Raw genomic sequence first — 12,861 nt, 5'->3', positions numbered from 1 at the left:
AGGGCCCACAGACATTACTCCAACACCGACTCCTTCAGCAAGGGCTCTGACATCTGGAAAGAACCGGGAGTACACAAGCTCCACGCCAGAGCCGAGTTCACCATACACTACGTCTGTGTCCGGATCTACTGGATCTAACAGTAAAACGCGGGTCTGTACTGCGCTACTTTTCAGGCCTTCCTCTATTTACATTGCCTAACTCTATTATGTAATGTATTATGTATTGTTACTGTACATATTATTGTATGCCAGTGTCTGTTTATTTTTTACATTTTTTTTACTTAATAATATTTCAAGCAAATAAACATATGTTAAGAATATCCAGTTTACACTTTCACATCTTACATGACCTTTTCGTTGCAATTTCTCCAGCACTATTTATCCACCGTTCAGCACTATTTATCTACAAGCAAGTTCACAGACCCAGCGTCAATAGGTAAATTTATTTCTATCTGTCGGTAGCTAAGAAAAATAACAAGTTCAATACGTCATTCTTGATCCATGTCATAAAGCATCCATCTTTTATTTTGTCAATGAAGGAACTAGAACAATATAAAATAATTTAAAAACCAAATCTAATATGTTTGGTTGATGTATAAATTTTAGGTCCATCGAAACCAGCACTTGGACGACCTTATAACAAAACAGCCCTTATCGCCATTGTTGTAACGGTCTGTTTGGTTGCACTACTCGGAATCGTCGCTGCAGCGCTGATGTATTATTGCAGGTAAGTCATCAAAGTACACTGTACCTTAACATTGATATATTGGCCCTATTTGATTAAATATGCCACTATGCCGTACGGACAGATACAAGAACTCGCCTATACCATATCTTGTGAACTTACTGAACAAGTGACTACCCCCGAACTGAGCACTAATCCTAATGTATGTTACACTGCATTGATAAGACACTTGATTGTATGTAACTATATTGCTGTACGACAACCCTTCGTTTCGTTATTTTTATAATCTTCACGGAACGACGAGTTCCCTTCAATAGTATGGGTACAATTCTCAAATGCTTGTAATTGTACTTCCTTTTAAGATTGTAAGATAACGAAGAGATTTTATCATGGCTGGTTTTAATGTACATAATTGTAAATGACGGCGCAATTCAGCTACTGCTGCGATGCCGTGCATCTGTAATAAAACTTGTCAAACTTGTCAAGATCAGGCAAATCTTCCTTGAAAGACTGTATCTTTGGGCCGAAAGAGTACTGGCAGATAAAGACATAAATAAGATAAAGACATGATTAGATCATAAAGGCTTTATTAAAAACAGATATTATCCTCTTGCTTTGAATAGGTTCCCAGCGACACCATTTTCGTATAGACAAAAACAATGCTACTTTAGGTTCGGTAGGTCTCGGATTGGCGAGTGGATACTGCTTTCTATTCAGGCTCATTGATACTTTCTGGCCAACTAAGGATCTGCTTGGAAATTGTATCTAATATCTCATTTGATCTAGTCTTCTTCGTTTCCACTAATTCTTCTAGTTGTAAACTGTGTACAGCAAGTATTTTTAGTCAATGCGCAGTGAATGGTTATGTTCGTGAAAAGAAAAAACTGACTTTCTTGCATTGCACTTTTCGTCTCTTTTTAGAAGAAAGAAAGCAGCCAGGATGGCTGTTCTTTCCCAGCAAACGGGAACAGACAATGCAGCATTAGAAATGGCATCTGGTGATTATAACAACATCAATGGCAACGACACAGAGAATGCTGACAATGATAATAATGAAGCACTCGTTAATGCTGACAACGACGATATGGACAACAATGATGCCGTATATGACAATGTTCCAGCAGATACGTCGCCATGTATGTATATTCTAGATTGAATTTCGTAGTTTTTTTATGATCATAATATTGATCCTGATTGAGACCCTGTTGAAATTTCATATTCTGGCGTAAGAATTTTGTAATTATGAAATTTTGGCATGCAATGATAACATTTTACGATGTTCTAACATGATAAACAGCACTTTTTATCATCTTTCTGTCTAGTAACCGACTTCACCACACCCATCTCGAGGAATCAGCTGGAGGAAGTTTATAACCACAGGCACAGTAATCAAGTCTTCCGCGAGGAGTTTCAGGTATGCGTTTATGCATACTAGTGCTACTACTAGTACTAGTAATAGTAGTACTAGAAGAAGCAGTACTACTACTACTACTATTACTACTATTACTACTACTATAGATATATACTACTACTACTAAAGATAATGCTACTACTACTAATAATAAAGCTATTGCTACTACTATTTCTACTAATACTTCTGCTAACACTACAACTACTACAATTACAACTTCTACTACTACTACAGTAACTACTTCTGCAACTACTACTTCTTCTACTACTATTACTATTTCCACTACTAGCCCCACTTTTACTACTTCTGCTGCTGCTGGTTCTACTTCTTCTATACCACTTTTACTACTACGAGTCTTATTCCTCGGTCTACTATTTAATCTCCTATTGCTTCCACTGTGACCTAGATCCCAGTCTTGCATCTGCATTTTATATGGCACACATTGCAAACTACTACTGTTACAACTACTTCTTACTGTCTCTACTGCTACTACTGCTACAAATTACTAGTAACTTTACAATTAATGGCAAAAATGATTACTTAAGTAATGATCAGAATAATTTGAAGACAAAGTCACTCCATGTCTTCAATATTCTTCTAATTTCCACACAGACTTCTTACGTTACCAAACTTACTTTTTTTTCTTGTCTACTAAGTCCATATCCAAGGAAGTCAGCAATCCTAGTGATGAACACACGAGGCCGGAGAACGAGAAGAAAAACCGCTTTACAAACGTCTTTACTTGTAAGTGCATTTTCTAGTTTTCATCTAATATTTTTATTTAATATTCAAAATGTAATGGCACATTCTATAGACCAATAGGCAGCACAAGACGATTACATATGTCTACATTACACAGCAATGGTACAAGACCATTTCACATAAGATGGTATATACATGATAATTGTAAAAGAACACGAGATGATACCACGCACTACGCACAAGTGTATTTTCTACGCGGAACATATGCTATAACTTTACTTGTCATAAATTAAGTTCACAATGGTAATGGCAGCGACGATCCTAGAATTTCATTTACGATTGTATTTAATGTGCCAGTTTATCTATAATACATCAAATTATATTTATGTATTCATATCTTAGTCACAACACCAGCATACCACTGCCTATGGCCTACTTGTACTTCACTGTTTTGTAATCCTAATAAATGAAATGAAAGGAAATCAAATCAAAATTTCATTTTCCCACAGATGACCACTCGAGGGTAGTTCTTACCACCTTGGAAGACCAACCTGGCACAGACTATATCAACGCCAACTACATAGATGTACGTTTCTGGGTTTCTTCATTTGCTTGTTTCTTTGTTTTAGTTCCCACAAATAGACATGTAAGGAGCAACATCTCTCGCGTAGAGGCCTACAATTGGTAATTTTACTAGCTAGCTGCGTTGGCGCTTGTCAGCCAAATACGTCGCCACTTACGGCCACGATGAAATGAGCTTGGCTGGTGAAATAGATCTAGAGGGATAGATATGATTGGTTGATTGCTGGAAAGGACCAATCGTAGACCGGTACAGAAGGATCGTTGCTTGAAATGACATTGCTTCTGGTATGGGCAAAATGGTTCTACAGTCCTTTTTTTTTCATTATTAGAAAAGTGGATAAATAAACAGGCCTCTTGCTACAATTTGATATTGTATCAATGACTTTCTGCGAACAGTACAAAATGTTGTGTATCTTCAATGCTAACAGGTGAACTGTACTCCTTTCTAGGGCTACAACCACCCCAAGAAGTTCATCGCCGGTCAAGGTAAGTGGTTTCAACTCGTTTCTAAAACGCACATACGCAAACACAGTACTCCGTACAATCTTACATATTGTGCGGAATAAAACTTCCTTACGCTCTAACATCCAACATTCCTTGCACGTTGCACGTAAATGTTTTTGTCAAATATCAACGCTGTTGAATATATTGCAAAGGTCCATTGCCCACTACTACCAACGACTTCTGGAGGATGGTCTGGGAGCAGGATACGGCAACTATCGTCATGGTTACCAATCTAATGGAGAAGAACACGGTAGGTTCATAATTAACTGTTAATTACCCGCCTGTTCCTCGGTGTATATGGTGTCATAACGCCGGGGCCTTTGCTATAAACACCGTATAATACCACTGAGTGAGCGAAGTTTACGATTATATTATTGTCAAGTAAACACAACTTGGTTACATTTTTATCATGAAATGTAAGGCTGCCAGTTCTGATGAAAATAGGCATTAAAAAGGATTTGTCACGACAGGGCACGACAGGTAAGTTTCAAATATCTCAACAATTAGTAGGAAACAACATCCCCTACGTCCCTGATTTTTTCTAACATCTAGTCCAGAGTCAAGGTGTTTGACTTTCGGTTCACCACATCAAATATGAAAAACAACCTATTAGTTATGATAACAAAAAATGTATTTATGCACAGGCAAAGTGTGCCCAATATTGGCCAAACAAGGACAGCATGGACTTCGGTAACATCCGGGTCACTTCGGAGGAGACTACCACCCTGGTGGACTACATCATCCGGACCTTCACCATAAATAAGGTAACAGTTGTCACCGTCATTGTAAGGAAACGGCACAGAGTTAAAATGTTTTCTGATTACTCGAACCTGGCTACTTTGCAAACGCCCCCTGACTAAACCAGACTGAGGTTTCCAATATTATATGCCTGGCAACCAAGCAACTGTCAGCCAATCAGAAAATAAGCGTTTGTCGTAGAAAATATGTAGTGGATTCTCTGATTTGCTGAAAGCTGCTCACCAGCAAATATCAGATAGAAACAACTAAACTTTACTTTACTTAACCAGCACTAAGAGACCCTAAGAAAAGTTGGGAATTTCGTATGACTCCGCCAGTCTTCTTTGTGGGATTTGTAAACACGTCTACTGTAGCTTTCGGGACGTGAAATTATAGGCATGTGGCAGGGCAACGGTCGTAGGTGACAGATAACCTATGTCACCCCCCGTCTCTGGCACCTACGATCCGTTGTTGCAGTCACGTGGCTTCAACGTCAGATCATGGAGGCTGCAAAATCCGGACAAATCCGGGACCAAGGCTTACTGAGTCAAACGAAAATTTTGGTTGAGTCCCAAGTTCCCAACTATTCTCTGTGTTTGATTTGCACTGTAGTTTAGCTGTTCCCTTATGTGAGTTACCAACACAGATGAAATTTTAGACTAAAATACCACAGAGGTGGAATATATATTGGAAAACGTTCTGTCAACTCTTCAATCATTTATTTAGGACGAAAGTCCATCCCGAACAGTGACTCAGTTCCACTTCACCAGCTGGCCAGACTTTGGGGTGCCGCAAAGCCCCCTGGGCATGATGAAGTTCATCAGGCGTGTCAAGACTGGCAACCCTCCCGGACGGGGACCGATCGTTGTGCACTGCAGGTGGGGACGAATGGCTTTTCATCATCGCAAACCTGTATTGTTTTCGTAAGAGTCCATAGGTGCTACCATGTTGACGTCATGTAGGCGCCATCTTGTTTTAAGTTGATTCTTTATTTATCTGTAATGAATAAAAATTACTTATCCAATTTTTCAATTAAATAGTTGTAGTGACATTTCACTTTGCAGATAGAACATGTAATCTGATGATCATAAGATGCAGAAAGCAATTAGATTTCTAGTATTTAATCCTACTCCAGGATATTGTCTACCTACACAAATCATATTCTGTCACACAACATTTTTTTGTTAATGTTGCTTTCGGGCTAAAATTTTCTTTGACTGAACCAGTAAATGATAGTCATAACGGAAGAAAAATCTTCACATTCATCAGGGCGATGATAACTCGTAACTAGTTCTACTCCGCTCTGCAGCTATAGGTGTCGCTGCTATAGTGGGAAGAATACGGTTCCAAACGTGACGTATATTGTATAACCATTCATCACAGTTCTTAATTGTTTTTACAGTGCCGGTGTTGGACGCACGGGGACCTTTATTGCCATAGAGGCCATGCAGGAGATGATGGCTGCCGAGGGGAGGGTGGATGTCCACGGCTTCATCGGGCAGATGAGGCACAACCGCCACTCCATGGTTCAGACTGTGGTACGAAGCATACCAGCTCACAAACACTTTTCTCACGCGGCAACTATAACAGATCTAAAACGAGTTCAATGAGGCAAACAAAAGACTGTCCATCATAATTATCAGTTCAAGCAATGATAGCATGAGAATTAGAAAATCGACCAATAAGAAAATAGCTGCATGTCCGGCAATGTTATGTTTTTTTTTAATTATTTTGCATTTCTTAGGGGACTATGGGACGAGCCGATACGGCTAGCGGCGGACCTGGCATTTAAAGATGATATGTATAATCATATATCCGTACTTAATATTAAGTCCAACAAGACTGGCAATAGAAATGTATTATTGCCATGACGACGATTGAGGGTACAACAATACAGCTCAAATCAGAAATAGACTGGAACTTCCCTGTCGCACTATCCCTGGCACAATATACTAGCCCTCCTGTAACATAAACCTACAGCCAGCAGAAATGTACTATCCCCAGTACAGCACAATGGTCTGCCAGTGACCTAAACCTACAGCTGAGCACTACAGAAGTATTTTCTGTCTGCCTGTGGCGTATAGTTTGACAAGCTCTAGAAAAGAAAATGTATCCTTCATAACATAACATAACAACCAAGACAAAGTGATCCATTGTGCAGAGTTTCCCTGTCTACCACTAGTTTCAAATGACAAATTCCTCCAGGGAACCAGTGTGACTGTTGAAAAGTTGTCTTATACTGTTAAATACAAATTTAATTTTTTACGCTAGAATATAAGAATGAAACATTTTATAAACTTAAAAAAAAAAAAGATAAGTCAAAAGTCACACCATTCTACAACACGACCACCCCCACCCACTTCACTTGTTTGTTTGTTTTTTATGATGGCAAGGTGTACTTTTTTCTACCCTTGGTTTCTTAGGACCAGTACGAGTTCATCTACCGCGCCCTGCTGGAGCAGCACCTGTACGGAGACACGGAGGTGGAGGTGGCCAACATCCACAGGCACATGCACAAACTTATGGCGCCGTCAGCCCAGCCGAACGAATTGGGATACGAGGCGGAGTTTAAGGTATACACGTGTGTTTGTGAACGTGTTTGTATGCGTGCGTGTGTTATGGTGCGTGCGTGTGCATGTCTGTGTGTGTGTGTGATTACATTCCATATTCGACACCAGGGATGAGTATAACACTTTCCCTCATAATCCTTTAGACCTTATGCTGATTTAGTAGTGGTTAACATGTAACATGATGAGTATACACTATACACCCTTGCTATACTCCTGGTTTATCTATTGTTTGTCCTCTAGAAGCTTACGAGGATTCCGATTGACCAAAACAACATGAGGACGGCCAACAAACAAGAAAACAAAAGCAAGAACAGAGAGATTTCGATCGTTCCTTGTAAGTATTCCGAATGGTAGATTTATCATGAATACTTGTCATGTTGTTAAATTTGTACCATAAGCGCTCTCTCTCTCTTTCTCTCTCTCTTTCTCTCTCTCTCTCTCTCTCTCTCCTTCTCTCTCCCTTTCTGTCTCTCTCTAGTCTACAATTATACTTTCTAGCTACGTAGGTACATGTAGTTACCTAATACTCTGTCTTAGTTAAGAAATAGGTAAAAGGGTTACCTTTGACTCTTTAATATTAATATTCTGTCTTTATGATTCTGTACGTCTTCAGATGACACCTCCAGAGTATTTCTACCCACAATCACTAGTGTTAGTGGATCAGACTATATCAACGCTTCCTTCATTGACGTAAGTAATAAAATTTAAAAAAAAATGCAATTATGTAACTAACTTGTCTTTGTTGACAGGTTGAAAAAAGATTTCTGTGTTTTCATTGTGTAATTTATTTCCTCGCAGATATGTGCATACACAATATGACACTCACTAAACCCATGCACACGCTACCCATATATATATATATATATATATACATGTATTTCCTATACGTATAGACCTTTATTATGAATCTTTTCGGCATAAATGAGGGGCAATGTGCACACCAAGACGGCCAATTGTTCACAAAATATCAAAGAATACATAACAAGACAAGTTTTTATCATCGCCTATCAAATTAGTTTTGTAACCTAATATTTGTCACAACTTTTCAAACACATTGTATGCATCCATAGGCTGACATTACTTAAAATCTAATTAAAGAATACTTGAGGACGTAAGTGAAATACTGAATGATTTTTGATGCACGTGGGACTCGTGGGTACTTTATGGCATACTGTAAAGTAGTATGCATTTCTAGGTTCTAAAGATTAAATCTATCGAAAAAAAATATTCTCTTCTAGAGTTTAGGACTCCTTTAACAGATGTACATGCATAGCTTGGTCATGATTTGTGCAAGGACCGATCATACATATTTATTCTACAGACAAAATATTTTCTACAAACAGGGTTATCGCCAGAAGGATGGATTCATCGCTACCCAGGGTCCGTTATCAAATACTGTGGCGGACTTCTGGCGGATGGTGTGGCACTGGGAGTCCTATTCCGTCGTGATGCTTACTGAGCTTGAGGAGAATGGCAGGGTGAGAACGTTATCGCAAACGGGTTGGAACGTTACCGCAAACGGGTGGGAACCTTATCACAAACGGATGGATACCTTATCACAAACGGGTGGAAACCTTATCACAAACGGGTGGGAACCTTATCACAAACGGGTGGGAACCTTATCACAAACGGATGGATACCTTATCACAAACGGGTGGGAACCTTATCAGAAACGGGTGGGAACCTCATCACAAACGAGTGGGAACCTCATCACAAACGGATGGATACCTTATCACAAACGGGTGGGATCCTTATCACAAACGGGAGGGAACCTTATCACATACGATGCTCGTAACGTTAGTTCACCTTTATTCGCAAGGTTACCTTTATCCACTGTATCAGGAACAGGGTATTCAGGGGTACTAAGTTGACGGACATCGGTTACAAACTGAAACATTTTCACAGTAAGCTTTAGCTTTAAGCCACTGTCCTGAATACCCTATTTTTTATACAACGGATATAGGTTACCCCGCGGATAAAGTTGAACTAGTATCATATGACCACTTGTGGTGTACTAGGTTTAACATAGAACACTAATTTGACAGTATATTCTAACGCTAAATACCATGTATAAGAACACTAACATACATTCTCATAATTCCACCAGGTGCCGTTATTCCCCTACCTCAAAAACGTTGTTATAGAGGCCTTCTCAAGATTGTCGTCAACACTTAATATCTGAATTGTATTGCATCTAACATTAACATTCTGCGTTCAAGACAATCATGGAAAGACCTCTTTACTAACGTTTATTAGGCGGCGATATAATTGCACCCGGTGGAATTATGAAAGTCGATATTATATATGATTTAGTTAAAGTAAACGACTAAATGCGTGTTGTTAAGGAGAAAAGCGTCAAGTATTGGTCGGACAACAGACTGAAATATGGAAGCATCAGTGTTGAGATGACGGACAGTAAAGAGAATCCAGGCTACACGCTGCGTACGTTCAACGTATCCAATACTGACATACAAGTAAGTAATCTAATTTCAGTTGTAAATAAGATTATTATAACATTAATATATGAATGAAACTTTAACATAACCAGTATAGTGTCTCTTAGACATATTCTTCAGAGCTTCTGACTGGAGTGCTGCTTTTCGACGCTTTATGCTTGCCGACGTACGTTGTTCCTAATATATTCCAGTTTCCTGCCACTTTCTTTAGACTTTATACTGTAACTAGGTGTCACTGGAATTTAGTAACGTGGTCCCCAACAAGACGAAAAATGTCAGTATTGCCACAAGGAAGGTCTCAGGCTGTCTTACTATTAAAACATCGACGTAAAAAACTAAAGCGTTTGTCTGCATAAATAGATGTAGATTTATCAGATATACTGAATTTTCTCACAAGACTCTGTCGCTGGAGGTTACCCTCCAGTCACAGAGTAATAATAATTATATTTATTGCAAATTCACGACCGAGGGCTAATTGCAGACAAAAAAAGTAGTGGTATGCAAAAAGAAGAGAAGGAAAATTAGATCTATAAAGAAATCAAAGAGAGAAATAACGTCTAATCTAAATCTAATTCTACTTTGGCTATTTGATGGCTTTGACTTCTTTTCCGTATGCAGTGGGAGATAAATTGTCCAAAAGAATATTATATCTCGACGGAACTATTTAGTATTAAATTTAATTGACCAATAGGAGTCACCGCAGAGGGAGATTCATCATTATCACTTCCACGATTGGTCGACAAATGACGTGCCACAAAACGCCAGCGGGATATTGGATGTGATTGGCCAGCTCCAGAAGCACCAAATGAAGACGGGGAATGGACCAATAACCGTGCACTGCAGGTAATATCATTATACCAAATCTTGATCGACGCAACTCAGAACCCTGAAGAGTTTAGTCCAAGTATAAACTTAATGATATAGTGTGACACAATATCATCAACAAACAATTATGCGAATTAGAGAAGCTGTATTGTGTTGCTTATATCTCGGTTACAAAAATATATCTGTGCTTATGCTTTGTATATGTCACAGGGGAGATTGGAATCCAGGGGGATTCGGAATCCTCCTAGCGGAGATTGGAATTCCAATCTCCCCTAGGGGAGATCAGAATTCCAATCTCCCCTAGGGGAATCTGGAATCCTCCTAGGGGAGGTTGGAATTCCAATCTCCCCTAGGGGAGATTAGAATTCTTCTGGTGTTCTACTGGAATTCCAATCCCTCCTAGGAGAATCCAGAATTCTCCTAGGAGAGATTGGGATTCTACCAGGACAATCTTTGAATGTACCAGGAGTGTATTCAAAGTTTCAAACAATGCAACAAAGGATTTACAATTATTTCTAAGAATAAATCATGTCTTATGCTTTATATCTAACACTTATTTTTCTGACAATTAAAGGTTAAGAATACTTCTCTATAGTGTACAATAGCATCTTATCCTATACTATAGCTCATTAAACATCACATTTTCAAACATTTAGTAATAGAGGAGAATCCAGAATTCTACCAGGATAATCTTTGATGTTACAAATAACCAGAATGGATGAAATTGTTTTGGAAAGTAGACTGAATCATTTGAGTCACTAACTCATAATCATATAATGGTATGCAAATGTCACCAATATGTAAATTAGCTACATTTGCATATGTCGTTATAAGTTAGTGACTCCATACTTTAGAGGTCATTTTCCAATCGAAGCCAGTTCAAAATTTGACAAAATTAACAGCATAAAGTAGAATTCCAATTTCCCCTAGGAGAGATTAGAATTCCAATCTCCCCTAGGAGGATTCGGAATCCTCCTAGGGAAGATTGGAATTGCAGTAGAATGACAGAAGAATTCCAATTTCCCCTAGGGGAGATTAGAATTCCAATCTCCCCTAGGAGGATTCCGAATCCCCCTGGATTCCAATCTCCCCTGTGACATATATATACATCTTATAGTTTGAACCATATAAAAGAGAGTTGTACACAATTGAAAATTTGGCCATGTTGTTTCCATGTTGTGTGGTTGACGTCCTCTAGAAATCCTAAAATAATGCAAGCGTAAAAATGAACACAAAAATGTTTCTGGAAGCTTGTTTCTTTAGAGAGTTCGTCCATTTTTGAATGGCATTGTTTTTGATAATGATTTACCTGGCTGAATTTTTAATATCGTTATGTAGTAATGGCGCAGGCCGCACGGGGGCGTTCATTGCCATCAATACTGTCCTGGAGCGAGTGAAGGCCGAGGGGATCTGTGACCTGTTCCAGACGGTCAAGTCTATGCGCTACAGCAGGCCTCACATGGTGCAGACCGCCGTAAGTTATTACAACTCTTGTACGTTCGCAAAGGAGTTTCACATATTTTTGGTGACGCCTCAGGAGCGATGCCTAATTGTATAGTCTTGTTGTTGCTGTAGCAGTGATTCAGTGATTGAACAGCATCAGTCGTGAAACTATAGATGAATCACTTTGGAGTTTTATTTCTAAGTCTTGTGATAAACATCATATGTGAATCAATTCTTTCTTTTAATGGTTATGATCTGTAACATAGTTTGTATAATACTAACGTAATGAATAAAATAATAGTATCATCTGTACCTAATTTTCACAGGAACAGTACCTATTTTGCTACAAGGCTGTGATGGAGTATCTTGATAGTTTTGACGACTACGCCAACTTCCAGTGATCAGACCATGCCGCCGGAAACCCTAACACGGCCTCATTGTTATTTGAACAAATATCTCGACATTTAGCCATGTTGACAATGAGTATGATAATTTTACTGTAGACTTAAAATGCAAGGGGAGACCTTAGATTGCTGTGGCATTGCTCTGCTCACATTTGAGAATTAAGAATGCCCCACGATTAAACTTTGCGCACATCACTTATGTTGCTCTTGAACATTAGGCAATTTAGATATTATATATTTGGTGATTCATCTTCTATTCAAAGTTAGTATCATGATGATTAGAAAAGAACTGAGCAATGCTGTAGTATAGCGAAAAGCTGCAAAATAATCAAAAACAGGCTTTAGATTCTTTGAAACAAATAGACTTTTTCTTGTTTCTATACATGCAGATTTAGCTGAAAAATTTATACCATGTATCAACGAATTAAAAACAAATAACAACATGGTTGCATATAATAGAAAGATGATTGCAAAATTATTAATGGATTCTTTCCAACTTAGTCTAAGTACTTTAAGTTAGTATGGTATAAAAACATAAAGC

The 12,861-nt window shown here is 38.6% G+C and overlaps 1 protein-coding gene and 1 long non-coding RNA gene across 2 annotated transcripts; both read left to right on the top strand.

Moving 5' to 3' along the window:
• The first annotated feature begins 2 nt into the window (after positions 1–2).
• LOC118431724 lies at positions 3–727 on the top strand. Its single transcript, XR_004833005.1, has 3 exons — positions 3–151; positions 373–436; positions 607–727. It is a non-coding gene; the product is annotated as an uncharacterized LOC118431724 (long non-coding RNA).
• A 940-nt stretch (positions 728–1,667) lies between these two features.
• LOC118431522 (receptor-type tyrosine-protein phosphatase alpha-like) lies at positions 1,668–12,317 on the top strand. The gene is made up of 17 exons (XM_035842763.1): positions 1,668–1,821; positions 2,008–2,099; positions 2,753–2,840; positions 3,308–3,384; positions 3,830–3,866; positions 4,037–4,134; positions 4,529–4,648; positions 5,349–5,500; positions 6,025–6,160; positions 7,046–7,195; positions 7,433–7,526; positions 7,806–7,882; positions 8,536–8,670; positions 9,538–9,666; positions 10,340–10,491; positions 11,812–11,947; positions 12,243–12,317. Exons 1-17 carry the CDS (start codon positions 1,674–1,676, stop codon positions 12,315–12,317), a joined length of 1,896 nt encoding a protein of 631 aa, XP_035698656.1. The 5' UTR covers positions 1,668–1,673.
• Positions 12,318–12,861: the final 544 nt, after the last annotated feature.

This window comes from Branchiostoma floridae, chromosome 15, assembly GCF_000003815.2.
Source record: "Branchiostoma floridae strain S238N-H82 chromosome 15, Bfl_VNyyK, whole genome shotgun sequence".
NCBI classification, from domain to species: domain Eukaryota; kingdom Metazoa; phylum Chordata; class Leptocardii; order Amphioxiformes; family Branchiostomatidae; genus Branchiostoma; species Branchiostoma floridae.
Note: the sequence above shows the minus strand (reverse complement) of the source record. Positions and strands in the feature narration are given on the sequence as shown.